General features: G+C 42.6%; 1 protein-coding gene across 1 annotated transcript; it reads right to left on the bottom strand.

Annotated features, from left to right (window-relative positions):
* Window positions 1-6,866: 6,866 nt before the first annotated feature.
* On the bottom strand, window positions 6,867-17,165 carry pdia4 (protein disulfide isomerase family A, member 4). The gene is made up of 10 exons (XM_055881623.1): window positions 16,872-17,165; window positions 15,194-15,359; window positions 14,775-14,980; window positions 14,360-14,498; window positions 13,924-14,129; window positions 13,630-13,788; window positions 8,655-8,806; window positions 8,343-8,499; window positions 7,899-8,132; window positions 6,867-7,684 (listed from the first exon to the last, which is right to left on the bottom strand). Exons 1-10 carry the CDS (start codon window positions 16,948-16,950, stop codon window positions 7,269-7,271), a joined length of 1,914 nt encoding a protein of 637 aa, XP_055737598.1. The 5' UTR covers window positions 16,951-17,165; the 3' UTR covers window positions 6,867-7,268.
* Between the last annotated feature and the right edge of the window lie 42 nt (window positions 17,166-17,207).

Raw genomic sequence — 17,207 nt, forward strand, 5'->3', positions numbered from 1 at the left:
GGTTGGCCGACCTCTTATTTCTTGAATATGAAGAAATTGGCTCCAACACAAAGCCCTCTTGATGTTAGTAGCCTAAAGTCGAATAAAAAATTAAGATAGTAATGTAAGTTATGTCAATTACTAGAATATGGCTTATTGTGAGGTCAATAACTCTGATAAATAGCTTCATTATGATCAACGAAACACTGTTTTTATTAAAATCAATTACAGCAGTAGCAAGCTTATCTCCAGTCCTCCTCATCTTCACGCTCTCCGTCTGACACAGATATAGCATTTTTTGGACAAATAAAATATTTTTGAAAGAAGCCTTTTATTGCCTCCTGAAGTGCCACCATACACAGCACAGCCATTGGTTAGGCAGCACTAAAGGGTTCACATCAGCAAGAGCAGGGAAGGGCTCGTGATTGTGATAGCCTATCCATTGGCGTGTGTAATGCGGTGTAACCTAGTTTTATATACACCATCCCAGCAGCGCAAAAACTTGGGAAGGAAGTACTTTAAAAATATATAACTTTGCCCTGTGCTTCTCCGAGCATACTCTTTGTATAGTCTAGGCCTATATATAGGCTATGGATCATTTAATTGAGCACTTGATATTGCGCGCTCAGCAGAGAATCGGGGATGAGGTGCAGCATCGGGCACACAGAGATATAATATGCAACTAATTCTTAAACACTGAGCAATATGACATTTAATTGTTTAACAACAGGGTTGTGTCGGTTTCTTTCTAAATGTAATCCGTTACAGTTACGTAACTTTTGGATTACCCAAACTCAGTAACGTAATCTGATTACATTCAGTGCACCAGAGTGGTGCAGTGGTCTAAGGCACTGCATCTCAGTGCTAGAGGTGTCACTACAGACCCTGGTTCGATCCCAGGCTGAATCACAATCGGCCGTGATTGGGAGTCCCATAGGGCGGCGCACAATTGGCCCAGCTTCGTCCGGGTTAGGGTTTGGCCGTCATTGTAAATAAGAATGTGTTCTTAACTGACTTGCTTAGTTAAATAAAAATCTAAAATACTTTTAGATTACTTTCCCCTAAAGAAGCATTAGAAAAATACCAACATTTATGTTACCAATTGAACGACATCTATTGCAGGATAAATCTATGTTAAAGTTTACATAGCTGGCCATATATGGATGTTACATTTTAAGATGGCTTCTTCTAACCCATCGCTTTCTACTACATATAATAATACAATCAAATGATATCTTTATATTAAAAACCAAAGTCTATCAGAATTACAGTCATTCCAATAAATGGAATATATTGCTCACCCCTTGATCTTCAAGAATAGGACTTGTAGATATGGTCGTATAGATTAGCCAAATTGTTTTACCTGAGCATAACTCCAAAAACGAAGGACTTATTAGCCAGCCCTACTGTGTTGTTTATGATTTTCTTGTCATGGAGGACAGATTGGGCTCATTGATTTGAGATTAAAAATAAATGCTGCGCTCATGGAATGGCATGCTTTCAGCACTACTGAAAAGTACTTTTGTCGTGTGAAAAATGAATGTCGTATGCTGCATTTGCTATAGGCTTATTGTTTAACTTTTTGTTGCTGACACTTTCATATCTTGATAATATGCAGCTGTTTAAAGGGCAAATCCACAGATGAAACAATAACAAAACGGACGCCGACTCTGTTTTGGTTAAAAGCTGAGGGATGGGCCTGGATAAATGTAACCACTCTCAGATTAATAGACAGAGCAATGGATATATATACAGTTAAAGTCAGAAGTTTACATACACATTATCCAAATACATTTAAACTCAGTTTTTCACAATTCCTGACATTTAATCATTATAAAAATTCCCTGACTTAGGTCAGTTAGGATCACCACTTTATTTTTAAAATGTGAAATGTCAGAATAATAGTAGAGAGAATTATTTATTTCAGCTTTTATTTCTTTCATCACATTCCTAGTGGGTCAGAAGTTTACATACACTCAATTAGTATTTGGTAGCACTGCCTTTAAATTGTTTAACTTGAGTCAAACGTTTCGGGTAGCCTTTCACAAGCTTCCCACAAAAAGTTGGGTGAATTTTGGCCCATTTCTCCTGACAGAGCTGGTGTAACTGAGTCAGGTTTGTAGGCCTCCTTCCTCGCACACACTTTTTCAGTTCTGCTCACAAATTTTCTATAGGATTAAGGTCAGGGCTTTGTGATGGCCACTCCAATACCTTGACTTTGTTGTCCTTAAGCCATTTTTCCACAACTTTGGAAGTATGCTTGGGGTCATTGTCCACTTGGAAGACCCATTTGCAACCAAGCTTTAACTTCCTGACTGATGTCTTGAGATGTTGCTTCAATATATCCACATAATTTTCCTGCCACATGATGCCATCTATTTTCTGAAGTGCACCAGTCCCTCCTGCAGCAAAGCACCCCCACAACATGATGCTGCAACCCCCGTGCTTCACGGTTGGGATGGTGTTCTTCGGCTTGCAAGCGTCCCCCTTTTTCCTCCAAACATAACGATGGTCATTATGGCCAAACAGCTCAATTTTTTAAAATCAGACCAGAGAACATTTCTCCAAAAAGTATGATATTTTTCCCCATGTGCAGTTGCAAACCGTAATCTGGCTTTTTTATGGTGGTTTTGGAGCAGTGGCTTCTTCCTTGCTGAGCGCCCTTTCAGGTTGTGTCAATATAGGACTCGTTTAACTGTGCATATAGTTAGTTTTGTACCTGTTTCCTACAGCATCTTCACAAGGTCCTTTGCTGTTGTTCTGGGATTGATTTGCACTTTTCGCACCAAAGTACGTTCATCTCTAGGAGACAGAGTGGTATGACGGCTGCGTGGTCCCATTGTGTTTATACTTGCGTACTATTGTTTGTACAGATGAACGTGGTACCTTCAGTCATTTGGAAACTGCTCCCAAGGATGAAGGAGACTTGTGGAGGTCTACAATTTTTTTTCTGAGGTCTTGGCTGATTTCTTTTAGATTTTCCCATGATGTCAAGCAAAGAGGCAATGTGTTTGAAGGTAGGCCTTGAAATACATCCACAGGTACACCTCCAATTGACTCAAATTATCAATTAGCCTATCAGAAGCTTCTAAAGCCATGATGTAATTTTCTGGAATTTTACAAGCTGTTTAAAAGCTTAGTCAACTTATTGTATGTAAACTTCTGACTCACTGGAATTGCGATACAATGAGTTATAAGTGAAATAATCTGTCTGTAAACAATTGTTGGAAAAAATACTTGTGTCATGCACAAAGTAGATGTCCTAACCGACTTGCCAAAGCTGTAGTTTGTTAACAAAAAAATTGTGGAGTGGTTGAAAAACGAGTTTTAATGACTCCAACCTCAGTGTACGTAAACTTCCGACTTCAACTGTATATATATATAATTTACAAGTCCAAAAATGGATGTAGCAACTACAGATCGCCCCTTTAAGTAAATCAATAGTGTGTGAGTTTGAGCGTGTCCATTACGCATGTTTTTTTTATCAGCATGAATTATATTGAGCAATAAAAGCCTCACTTTTATTCCATAGGCTGGGATCCACGCTTTGAAGCTGTTACAAGAGCGCATTATTAACTGGCTGCACACTGGTTTCAAAAACAGTGATTGATAGACAGCTTAAACTTCTAAAATTCAACCATTATTGGGTTCAAATACACATTTCGATTTGTGAACAGCCATCCACAACAACCACAATCCATAAGGCGCAAATAGCTAAATGAGAGAGCAGCAATGTGATTCACATCAATGCGCTATGCAGTGGCGATTTTAGCAAAAAAATAGGTGGGATGCAATACATTAATTGCACTATAACCTTGACAAACGGTATCCACAAACTGTTAAAGTTGTCCCAACATCTTACCACTGCTACACCTGGCTATCAGCGGAGCCTTGTCTGGCAGCGAAACAGTTCATTCTGCCTCATTTACTGCCTTTAAAAAAATATATAGCTGATATGGCTGATTTGCTTAAAGAAATGTGATTTCTAACGACAATTGAGATTTGTACAAACTATGGCATAAGGGGACGACAAGCGGATAAGAGTCCATCCGTAATTTCTATTAATACATTAATGAGCGAGCTAGGACTGACGTAGTCAATATAACTATTTGTTCAGCACTTTTGAAATGTACTGAGACAGAATTCAGAACATGGGCCGTTCTTACAGTGTACTCCCTGTACAACAAGTCAGAACCGTAGAATAACTAAAGGGGGCATATAAGCAGACAATGAAAGCTCTTACCATATTCAATTATTACATTTATCTTAAACAGGTTATAGGCTACATGTGCACCACCAAGTCAGAACAGTAGGAAAAATTAAGAGGTTAAAATAGACCAAATTATTAGGGTGAGGCACATTGAAATACCTTTGGGTGTTTGTCAAAAAAGATACACATCATATAACACTATTTGACACGTTAAATAAGCTTTTAAATTTACACCTCAAATAACACAATTCTATTACAGAATGTTGTGTGTGCTGAATTTGCACGTGCAAGCCAAGCGCCACCACTACTATCAGTAGCACTGTCAAAGCTGTACAACAAAAGTTAGTAAACAAGCATACACCGGCCAAATTATTAGGGTGAGGCACATGGGCTACTAACAGTTTACTACACAACATACACTTAGTATTACTTTCTTAGCTACAGGATACATATCTCCCTGGCATCCTACATAATTTATGTAGCAGCATTTTTGGACTCACATGGTTGTGATGTGCTTGAACAGGAAAGTGGGACAGCGGTCCTTCGTGGGCAAATTTTGTCATCAAAGAGAAAGATGCCGGATTTACAAATCCGAGTTGAATGACCATTCAAAATGTTTTGAGCTGTTTATTTCCGACTTCCCAGTTGCAATGCTTGCAGTTAGCCACTGTCACCTATCCTTACAAACGACTCATTGTTGAATTTACGATCTCCAAATTGTTGTGTAATGTTTATGTTCAATGGCCGATGAGCACTGATACGTTTTATCTATATTTTTTCTTCATTATTTCTCTTCATATGACAACGATTAAAAAGGATTTGCCAGTAGACTTGATTCATGATGACTGCTAGCTAAGATTGTGAAAGTAAGATGTTGACATGGACATCAGTCCAATCAAAGCTACTGTACATATGTGATTTTACATAATTTCGGTGGCCAATGACCCTGAGCCTTCTTGGAAGGGCACTTGTAATATAACTCTATGGCAGGACCCAAAGGGTTGAAATGTTGGATGTCTACCCTTTCTAAGCACTTAAGCTTGGCGATTGCGTAAGGTCCCCATGAGTGACAGAACACTAAGCCAATCACGGCGCAATGCTCCTATTTTCTGCTGGCCCGCCCCACCACCACAGAAAGCACTGAGCCAGGCTGAAACAGCTGCATTTCGGAGCTGCCTTACTCAAGAAAACAAAAAAAGAGACCATGTTTGTATGCGGCGTTATTAACTCAATTATATACTTTTTTACATCGTTCGCAAACATTTCCGATATGTGACACGTATTAATGCCAAAATACATGCAAAACAGGCAAGCCCCCCCAAATATATATTTATATGTTTTTGCAAAAAATTTGGGTCTCAAAACAGGTGGGGCTCTGCCTTTCTCAATGTCATTGAGAAAACAGAAGTGTCAAAGATTTCTTTCCTCAAACATGCTTTCTGAATTTAAAAGTAATCCTCGAAGTAATCTAGTTCTTCAAAAGTATCTGTAATCTGATTACAATAGTTTTGCTGGTGACGTAACAGATTAGTTCATTTTTTTGTAATCCCTTACATGTAACAGATTACATGTAATTTATGGTCGGGGAGTAACGGATTACATGACCCTCCCCCTGATTGAAATGTAAAAACATGACCATCCCCCATTTTCCATCAGGTAACAATTGTGTACATTTCATCCACTCCCTAAAGGAAACATAATGAGTGTTGCCATTCTATATCACACATACTAACAATCTGAAACCATGTGTGGACATTGTACAATTAGTGAGAACCTCAAATCACATTTGTATGTATCTACTGTACATCGTGCAAATTGGTTGTTTCAGTCATGTCTTTGGTCACATTCATGTGGGTCAAATAAAAACACCTTAATGATTGGTTGACAATAGAGCCTCACGCAATGCAGGCGTTCCCTGCAGGATAAATTTGAATAGCAACTGCAGACAAAACGTCATCTTTGATCACATAATTTTTGTAAAGTTAATGCAGTTGACATGTTGGTCCAAGTTGGACAATTTTTTTATCCCCAAAATAGATGGTCACCACCTTTCAAATTGATCCAGTCAAAAACAGCCATTGAAATGAGAACATGCAAGACTGCACTCTGTCAGACGGAGTATCTGCGCATGTGCAAGTTTCACACAGCAGCTATGATACCAAAACAGCGGAGAAGTTTAGTGTCGCTCTTCAACCCTCCTGGTTGTTGCAGATATTGACTCACTAGTTTATGTCGTGCATCTAGGTATTCTTGCAGTCTACCTTTAAACCTGACCTATGACCTGACCCATCACCTTATGCATTAATGCCCCAGTTGCAGGAATGGACATCCCCAAAAATGATACAACACATACATGGAGCCTAGCCTCCCACACATCTGTCCAACACTAAAGCTAAATCCAAATGTTTTTATAAAACATAAAGTAGTCAAGTGGATCTAAAAACTGAAACTAAAAACAATTAATCTTAATATAATAACCTCTATTCAGGGAATGATTTAGACAGGGTGCAATTAATTCAGATAGAACAGAAAACCAGCAGGCTCTGGACCTTGAATGGTAATAGTTGAATACTCCCATCCTATATAATAGGACAGACAACATTCCTTCATTCTGCTTTCACCTATCCTGTCCTCAGTACAGGTGACAAGGATAAGAATTATGCACCCGACCACTCAGTACACACAACTACCACATCAGTTCATGCTTTATTTAAAAAGGCTTAGAACTCGCAGTACTTACATGCTTTTAGACATGGAAAACAAAAGCAGAATCTCTTGATTTGATCAGATTTCTTTAGATTTTTATTTTTTACATCTGGTAAATCAGAGAAACTCAGTAACAGCCCTCTGTGGGGACACCAATCAACTCCGACCCCCTAAACACTAGGCCCTAGTGGAGATCTGAGAGGGTTGGATACATATGGTGGTAGCTCCATCTTGCACATAGGTGGCTAGGGTGTAGGGGCTAGGAAGGGTTGATTTGGAATTGACAGTCTTCCCTCGGCTCCTCCAGGGCACCTAGAACCTGTAGTCTCTACACTGGCATGGTTAAAGTTCTTGCCTACACAGAAAGAGATTTTTAAAGTTCATCTTTGCTCTGTGATAACTTTGTGGCGTGCTGTTCCAAGAACTTACTAAATCCTTCTATGTTTCTATCCCCACCCTCAAATTTGATTGGGCTCTGCTTGCTGTTGCTAGGCGCAAAGTAGATGGTAGGGAAGCCCTCTGTTTTGTAGCTGTCGTGAGGCACGTCGTTAGCCGTGGCATCCATTTTGGCAATGACCAGGTTCTTCTCGTTCTTGTATTTCTTGCCCAGGGCGGTGTAGTCGGGGTCCAGCTTCTTGCAGTGACCACACCACGGGGCGTAGAACTCGATCAGGACGTCTTTCTTGGTATCCATGACAATGTCGTCAAAGGTCTTTCCAACCACTACCTTCACAGGGCCTTTGTTGTTCTTGGGCACCGGCTGGGATTTGATGACAGGCTTCAGTTTGCCTACAGAGCGGGAGAGACAAGAATGGACAGACATGGTGACCAATGGACACTAATGTATAGTCCATTACACAATATTGGCAATGAAGAGCTGTCACATACTGATTATATTTGGCTGGCTGCAGACAAGGTACTCAACTCAGGTTAATATGTAACTCAATACAACATGTTGTGGTTTAAAGTCCTGACATTTTATAACAATTGCTGTAAAGCTCACCTTTTTTGAAGGCCATGATGAATTCCCTCAGCACCTCAGAGTCAAACTCCTCAGGCTCCATGGCAAACTTCTTGCCACCATCTCCCAGAATCCCCACATTGACTTCCTCCCCACTGTCGCTGAGCCCCAGGCTCTTCAGCTCATCTGAGTAGTCCTCCTCATCAGCGATGGCAAAGGTGTATTCTGGGAAATCCTTGGCCACCTCCAGAACCTTGCTCCTCCAGAATTGGGTGGCTAGAACAGAAATAGAAGGGGTTATCAGACATGAGGCATGAGATGAGCTCCAATTAACACCGCCAAGGTTCTCCAACCGCCGGTCCTGGAGGAGAGCTACTGGTAGTGCAGGCTTTTGTTCCAGCTCTTCAGCATGACAAGTTATTATGGAAGCTACGCAGCGTTAGACAATATTCACAACCTAGGAAATAAGGGGTCGAGGACACTTGCCTTTCCTGAAGTCGAAGCTAAAGTCCACACCGTAGTAGACAACGACCAGCGGCCTCTTGGTGTAGCGTTTAGCGTCGTTGCTCTGTTTCCTGTGACCCACCAGTGGCAGGATGTGTTTCTTAAAAAAGTCCTGCACCTCAGACACCTCTGTGGAGTCCTGAAAAGGAGAGATAGGCCAGGCCAGGTTATGAGACCATCTTACAACATTAAACGTGCACAAATCATTTCAGCATTTTCTTAGGTCAGGAGAGCATGCTTCATTGAAGTCTACCTGAGGTTAGACAAACGCACACACCTTGTGGACAGACTTACTTTGATGGTGAGTGTGTGTGAAGCTCTCTCGTACTTGGACCTGAACTTCTCAGGCTGCACCATGACGACCTGGCCGGGGGAGGCCTTGAGGAGCTTGGCCAAGTCTGAACTGAAGGTATGGAGGAACTTGAAGTCCTCTCTAAGAACATGACCTGGGAGGACAGATAGGAGGGGAACACAGAGTACAATACAATCACTATTGATCCCTTTTAGAAAGAAGGAGAAGGAATTTCCTATACACCCTCAATACTAAACATTTGGCATGCTATGTATAGTCATACTCAGGGTTCGTACAGACAGTGGCAAGTCAAATTCAAGGACTTAAGTATTTTTTCAAGCACTAATATTTATTTTCAAGGACCATCAATTTGTAAAAGTTCATTGCCACAACCTCATGGGGAACCTTACAAGTTCTACTCAATAATTTGTTTATAGGGCTGTCCCAGACAACAAAAAAACATTTTTAAAAACGTGGAGTTTCCTATAGACACACCCTATATGTTTGAAGAAAATCAACTATACTGTAGGTAGGCTACTGAGCTCGTCTTATGCTTTAAGCACACTGATTAAATAATCAAGACAAATGACAAGGAGCAAGATCAAGATCGCCTAACCAGAAGAATATATATTTATTTTTTTAACTGTTCCTGAACCTCTTCCAGCTGGCCTTGGCAGAGTCTGCCAGTAAGCTCCTGAAGTTATCAGTAGGTAATGTCTACAACAAGAGTCATCAACCTTTCCCATTTAGAATGCCAATTTATCTTACCATTTCAACCAAACTGCGTGCCAGTTATGATTGTCATATGCACATTTCCGTGGAACAGTTCAATTTATAATAAAGTCTTCGTATCTGAAAATCATCAAGTGGTTAATCAAAATTCGAAGTAACTTTCTTTTCACCTTTATTTAACCAGGTAGGCTAGTTGAGAACAAGTTCTCATTTGCAACTGCGACCTGGCCAAGATAAAGCATAGCAGTGTGAACAGACAACAGAGTTACACATGGAGTAAACAATAAACAAGTCAATAACATGGTAGAAAAAAAAGAGAATCTATATGCAATGTGTGCAAAAGGCATGAGGAGTTGGGCAATAAATCGAATAATTACAATTTAGCAGATTAACACTGGAGTGATAAATCAGATGATCATGTGCAAGTAGAGATACTAGTGTGCAAAAGAGCAGAAAAGTAAATAAATAAAAACATTATGGGGGTGAGGTAGGTAAATTGGGTGGGCTATATACCGATGGACTATGTACAGCTGCAGCGATCGGTTAGCTGCTCAGATAGCAGATGTTTAAAGTTGTTGAGGGAGATAAGTCTCCAACTTCAGAGATTTTTGCAATTCGGTCCAGTCGCAGGCAGTAGAGAACTGGAAGGAAAGGCAGCCAAATGAGGTTTTGGCTTTAGGGATGATCAGTGAGATACACCTGCTGGAGCGCCTGCTACGGGTGGGTGTAGCCATCGTGACCAGTGAACTGAGATAAGGCGGCACTTTACCTAGCATAGCCTTGTAGATGACCTGGAGCCAGTGGGTCTGACGACGAACATGTAGCGAGGGCCAGCCGACTAGGGCATACAGGTCGCAGTGGTGGGTCGTATAAGGTGCTTTAGTAACAAAACGGACGGCACTGTGATAAACTGCATCCAGTTTGCTGAGTAGAGTATTGGAAGCTATTTTGTAGATGACATCGCCGAAGTCGAGGATCGGTAGGATAGTCAGTTTTACTAGGGTAAGTTTGGCGGCGTGAGTGAAGGAGGCTTTGTTCCGGAATAGAAAGCCGACTCTAGATTTGATTTTGGATTGGAGATGTTTGATATGAGTCTGGAAGGAGAGTTTGCAGTCTAGCCAGACACCTAGGTACTTATAGATGTCCACATATTCTAGGTCGGAACCGTCCAGGGTGGTGATGCTAGTCGGGCGTGCGGTTGCAGGCAGCGAACGGTTGAAAAGCATACATTTGGTTTTACTAGCGTTTAAGAGCAGTTGGAGGCGACGGAAGGAGTGTTATGGCATTGAAGCTCGTTTGGAGGTTAGATAGCACAGTGTCCAAGGAAGGGCCAGAAGTATACAGAATGGTGTCGTCTGCGTAGAGGTGGATCAGGGAATCGCCCGCAGCAAGAGCAACATCATTGATATATACAGAGAAAAGAGTCTGCCCAAGATTTGAACCCTGTGGTACCCCCATAGAGACTGCCAGAGGACCGGACAACATGCCCTCCGATTTGACACACTGAACTCTGTCTGCAAAGTAGTTGGTGAACCAGGCAAGGCAGTCATTAGAAAAACCGAGGCTACTGAGTCTGCCGATAAGAATATGGTGATTGACAGAGTCAAAAGCCTTGGCCAGGTCGATGAAGACGGCTGCACAGTACGGTCTTTTATCGATGGCGGTTATGATATCGTTTAGTACCTTGAGCGTGGCTGAGGTGCACCCGTGACCGGCTCGGAAACCGGATTGCACAGCGGAGAAGCTACGGTGGGATTCGAGATGGTCAGTGATCTGTTTGTTGACTTGGCTTTCGAAGACCTTAGGCAGGGCAGGATGGATATAGGTCTGTAACAGTTTGGGTCCAGGGTGTCTCCCCCTTTGAAGAGGGGGATGACCGCGGCAGCTTTCCAATCCTTGGGGATCGCAGATGATACGAAGGAGATGTTGAACAGGCTGGTAATAGGGGGTGCGACAATGGCGGCGGACAGTTTCAGAAATAGGGTGTCCAGATTGTCAAGCCCAGCTGATTTGTATGGGTCCAGGTTTTGCAGCTCTTTCAGAACATCTGCTATCTGGATTTGGGTAAAGGAGAAGCTGGGGAGGCTTGGGCGAGTAGCAGCGGGGGGGGGGCTGTTGGCGAAGGGTTGGAGTCGCCAGGTGAAAGGCATGGCCAGCCGTTGAGAAATGCTTGTTGAAATTTTTGATCACGGATTTATCGGTGGTGACCGTGTTACCTAGCCTCAGTGCAGTGGGCAGCTGGGAGGAGGTGCTCTTGTTTTCCATGGACTTTACAGTATCCCAGAACTTTTTGGAGTTAGAGCTACAGGATGCAAATTTCTGCTTGAAAAAGCTGGCCTTTGCTTTCTTGACTGACCGCGTGTATTGGTTCCTGACTTCCCTGAACAGTTGCATATCGCGAGGGCTCTTCGATGCTATTGCAGTTCGCCACAGGATGTTTTTGTGCTGGTCGAGGGCAGTCAGGTCTGGAGTGAACCAAGGGCTATATCTGTTCTTAGTTCTGCATTTTTTGAACGGAGCATGCTTGTCTAAGATGGTGAGGAAGTAACTTTTAAAGAATGACCAGGCATCCTCAACTGACGGGATGAAGTCAATATCCTTCCAGGGTAACCGGGCCAGGTCGATTAGAAAGGCCTGCTAGCAGAAGTGTTTTCGGGGGCGTTTGACAGTGATGAGGGGTGGTCGTTTGACCGCGGACCCGTAGCGGATACAGGCAATGATCGCTGAGATCTTGATTGAAGACAGCAGAGGTGTATTTGGAGGGCAAGTTGGTCAGGATAATGTCTATTAGGGCGCCCATGTTTACGGATTTAGGGTTGTACCTGGTGGGTTCCTTGATGATTTGTGTGAGATTCCTGTGCCAGTGAGCTCTGGACTGACAAAGCTGTAGGCTATTTGTGCAAGGGATAAGTAAATCAGGTGGGCCTATTTTATTATGTTTCCACCGGATCAGAGCATGACACCCCTCCCCCCCTTCCCATCGTGCTGAGTGGTTATCAAAAGAACTGGAAAGATTTTACAAATTGACAAGTTCCTCAACGTAGTCTTAATGCATGTAAAAACAGATTGATTATGTGCCGTTTGAGGTGAAGAAAAACATTATTTGAGAATTCACTATCACTGTGGAGCTTAAGACAATCAGAAATACTATCAGATGTGCAAATTTATAGGCCTACATTTTACACGCAGGCCAGGTAGCCTAGGCCTACTTCTATGGGTAAACTGGTGCGCATCCTTACGCAACATTGACAAGAGCGCTGTCGTAGCTGAATCAGAATTAGTTAGGTAACATAAATAAATAAGATCTTTTATTTACTTTCATAATATGCTTATGTGAGATACTTGTCATTAGAATGTCTCTTTTTGGACTATACTGTCGGCAGTTGCATTTTCCTTTCTTCTCTAGGGGAAAAGTCACTTGGGGCCCAGAGAGGGGAGAGGTCAGGCCTGTCTTTTACATGTCTGGTAATATGCAGAATATCAGAATGGAACATTGTCTTCATATGTGAATGTATCTGTTAAACCATGTGAAGGGCTCCACAATGTCTGTACGCCAGTCACCCTCCTTTTCCCATTGGGGGGACTAGTATGGCAGTGTCTGGAACCATTGTATTACCCCTCTGATGTTGCATGAATCTTGAGATAGGAGAGTGACTTCTAGGTCATATACTCAGTGAGCTTGTCCAGGGAGGGAGTGTATTTGAGATGGGAGTATCTAGAATTGACATATGCCATTAGATGAGGTAATGTTTTGGTACTATGAAGTACGAGGAACGAGATGTAAATGGAATGAAAAAACTTGTTCCTCACAAGTGTAGCCTAGGTTGCGCAGTCCGCAAACGAAGTGTCCACTCAGACAATGAGAACGGTAAAAAACGAATAATTGAATACATTAACAAATTACTGTAACCAAACAAACATTGTAGATTAGAAATGGGAATTAATGGTAAACGTACTACTGGTGAGCCATCCTCGCAGCCTCTGCAATGTATTAGTCCACTGAGACAGGAATGAATCAGACAGGTGTCTCGTTAATTTATACGGAAAATATTCAGACCCCTTGACTTTTTCCACATTTTGTTACATTAAAGCCTTATTCTAAAAAGGATTAAATAAAAGTACCAACTTGAGAAAATGTCAGATTTTCAAGGTATGCCAGTACCAAATTCAAGTACTTGAAGCACCTTGTGAACCCTGCACTGTGTACACCAAAGCATTGTTAATTAAAAATTATCTAATACTTACAGGCCTCTAGGTAGAGGTTGTAGGTCGTAACCTGGTCCGAGGAAAACACACCCACTATGACAGCGTCGTCACCATCTTTGATAAACTCTGACACCTGTTTCACCATCTGCACCTGCTTGGAGGGAGGCCCTGCCTGCTCGCTCATATAGTCAACGATTCCTACAGAGAGAACACACAGAATAGTTAGAACACTTGGCTATATCATTACAATGGGACACGTCCTAAAATCCATAATGTTAGCAGATATATTTAGTTATTGGGTAGTGTCTGAAACAGTCGGAAGTGTGGACATACCACTCTTCTCTCTGGGTCCGTTGTAGTCGAAGGCCTTCCCCTTCCTGAAGATCTTGAGGGTGGGGTACCCCGACACCCCGAAACGGATGGCAATGTCCTTCTCCTGGGTGGCGTCTACCTTGGCCAGGGGGATGGGAGGAGAGCGCTGGCTCAGGTCCTTGGCTGCCTTCTCATACTCTGGAGCCAGCTGCTTACAGTGGCCACACCTGGAGGGACAGTTAAAATAGCACCATAACGCTTCGTTAGGCAGGAACAACAGTCATGAAGCTTCATATAAAGCTATTTTAAATCACCTCCACTCCTTTACTAGATAGAAACCACAAAGGAAGTGATAGATTTCATGCATCAGACCAGTGCAGATGAAGGAAACAAGGACATGAAGTGACTAGATCATTGAGAAGCATCCTAAACGTTGTCTGGAGGTGGACTGACTGACCATGGGGCATAGAACTCCACAAGGATGATGTCAGCGTTGTTGACCACATCGTCAAAGCTGTCCTTGGTCAGCACCAGGGTTGCCTCAGGAGGGGGCTTCCAGTCTGGCTGGGCCACCTCCTTCACTTGAGCCACAATGGCTGAAACACAACCACAGTTCCCACATTAATAGTGTTACTAAACTGAAACTGGAAGGGGGTTGCAATCCAGTCTGGCTGGGTTACTTCTCACTCGAGCCACAATGTGATTGTGTTTCAGTCAGTTATAACATTACCAATGCTACTGAAGTGAAACTAAGATAGTAGCCTGTGTACCAGTCCATTTCCGCTTTAGTCAAATAAGGCCAAGATGTACTAGCGTAGTCAAATACAGAAACAGCCAGGCTACCAGCTCAGTCTTGTTAGTGGTTGTCCTACCCTGCTCATTCTTGGCTCCATCATACTCCACAGGCTCCCCCTTCTTCATGATCTTGAAGGTGGGATATCCCGACACCTCAAATCTACTTGCTAAGGAACTGGACTTGGTCGCATCCACCTTGGCCACAGGGATTGGGGGGTCATTATCTTTCAGACTCTGGGCGATCTTCTCATACTCAGAAGCAAACTGCTTACAGTGGCCACACCTGGGAGAGGGGAGAACAGATTAGAGAAGTATCAATCAAGGGGGAAATGATTTCAATGGTGCATATATCCCATGTATTTGAGATGAAGGCCTTCCGGTTTTCACACTGCATTATCAGCTACCAAGAGCTGCACAATAGATGTGGATGGACACGTCGCCAGTGACTGACAAATATTGACTTCTTATTGTCAACTCTCCCTTTACGCAAACTTACCATGGGGCATAGAACTCAACCAGCACAGTGTCCTTGCCCTCCATGAACGTGTCAAAGTTGTTTTCGGTCAGGACCAACACTCCGTTCTCATCCTTCACCTCTGTTCCATTATCTTCATCCTCCTCCTCATCGTCACTGTCATCAACCTCATCGACTTCTGCTACATCTGCAAACATTGATAACACTGAAATCCACAGAACGTCTAGCAACAAGTCAGGACAGCGCAGTTGGGTTTGCGTTGCAACAACCTAGCTCTCAAACCCTGGGGAGCTTACAGCAGGCCCACCTTTTGGGTTCTCAGCTGAAAGCATGGAACATACATTGAACTAAAATAAATGCAACAATTTCTAAGATTTTACTGAGTTAGAGTACCTTCAACTGTATGAACTGTAAATTGAAATAAATTCATTAGGCCCTAATCTATGGATTTCACATGACTGGGAATATAGACATGCGTTTGTTGGTCACAGATCCCTTAAAAAAATGGTAGGGTGGATCATAAAACCAGTTAGTATCTGGTGTGACCATTTCAGGATCTCATCACAGTATCTGTGCATTCAAATTGCCATTGATAAAATGCAATTGTGTTTGTTGTCCATTGCTTATGCCTGCCCATACCCCCACTGTGGGACACTGTTCACATCGACATCAAACTTCTCACCCAAACACACGCTGTCTGCATTCTGCCCGTTACAGTTGAAACTGATTCATCTGTGAAAAGCACACTTCTCCAGCATGCCAGTGGCCATCGAAGGTGAGCATTTACCCACTGAAGTCAGTTACAACACCGAACTGCAGTCAGGTCAAGAACCTGGTGAGGACGATGAGCACATAGATGAGCTTCCTTGGGAAGGTTTGACAGTTTGTGCAGAAATTCTTTGGTTGTGCAAACCCACAGTTGTATCAGCTGTCCGGGTTGCTTGCCAGACCATCCCACACATGAAGCCAGCTGTGGTCCTGGGCTGGCATGGTTACACGTGTTCTGCAGTTGTTTGGATGTACTGCCAAATTCTCTAAAACCTTGGAGGCGGCTTATTGAAGAGAAATTAAATTTAAATGATCTGGCAACAGCTCTCGTGACATTCCTGCAGTCAGCATGCCAATCTCACACTCCCTCAACGTGAGATATCTGTGGCATTGTGTTGTGTGACAAAACTGCACATTTTAGAGTGGCCTTTTATTTTCCCCAGCACAAGATGCACCTGTGTATTGGTCTTGATATGCCACACCTGTCCCGTGGATGGATTACACTGAGTACAGTAATTGTATCTTTAGTATTAGAAAAGTTTGTCATTCCTATTAGAGTTAAGTTCCAAATCTTTACAAAACTGTATCGCGTGCAAGGTGTATTTGCGTTTATACTGAGCATTTGTGCAGCGTCGGGACACTTTCCCCACAAGGTTAAATAAATGGGATGTCCAATGACCCAATGTTATGCAATGGAATTAGTCATGATAAGAGCTAAACAAAACCACGCTGTAAAATTACAGAGTGCGCGTGCACGCACAACATTCTATAAAATCTAGCCATCAGTTAATAATTAGCTAGCTAGTTACCCAACTAGTTCGCGAATACGAGCTGACTGGCTAATTATAACGACAGAAGAAGCCAGCTAGCTGGCGTGTACACGACCTGGCTAACTTAATTCATTACTAGTTAACGTTAGCTAGCTACTTACCATCTTCTTCACATTGGATAACAGTGGCAAATTGGGCAACGCCAAGCAAGACAATTAGCAGCAGCGCTATCTTTCTCATTGTCAGGTTTTCCAATGGGATGCTATCCGTGTAACGAGTGACACTTCTTCCTTTAAGCTAGTAACTGATGAATATAATCAAATGTGTCTATTATTAGCAATAACTGTAGCGCTTGATCATTCCTGAAGTGGCGTTAAACTGATCTTTGTCTTATGGTTTCATACAAACTAGAAAGACTTCAGAAACCACGCTCCCCTCCTCCCGAAATTGAATTTGTCTGACTTGCCACGTTCTAATTGGCTGTCATCGTCGGTTTT

The sequence above is a fragment of the Salvelinus fontinalis genome, chromosome 25, assembly GCF_029448725.1.
Source record: "Salvelinus fontinalis isolate EN_2023a chromosome 25, ASM2944872v1, whole genome shotgun sequence".
Classification (NCBI taxonomy): domain Eukaryota; kingdom Metazoa; phylum Chordata; class Actinopteri; order Salmoniformes; family Salmonidae; genus Salvelinus; species Salvelinus fontinalis.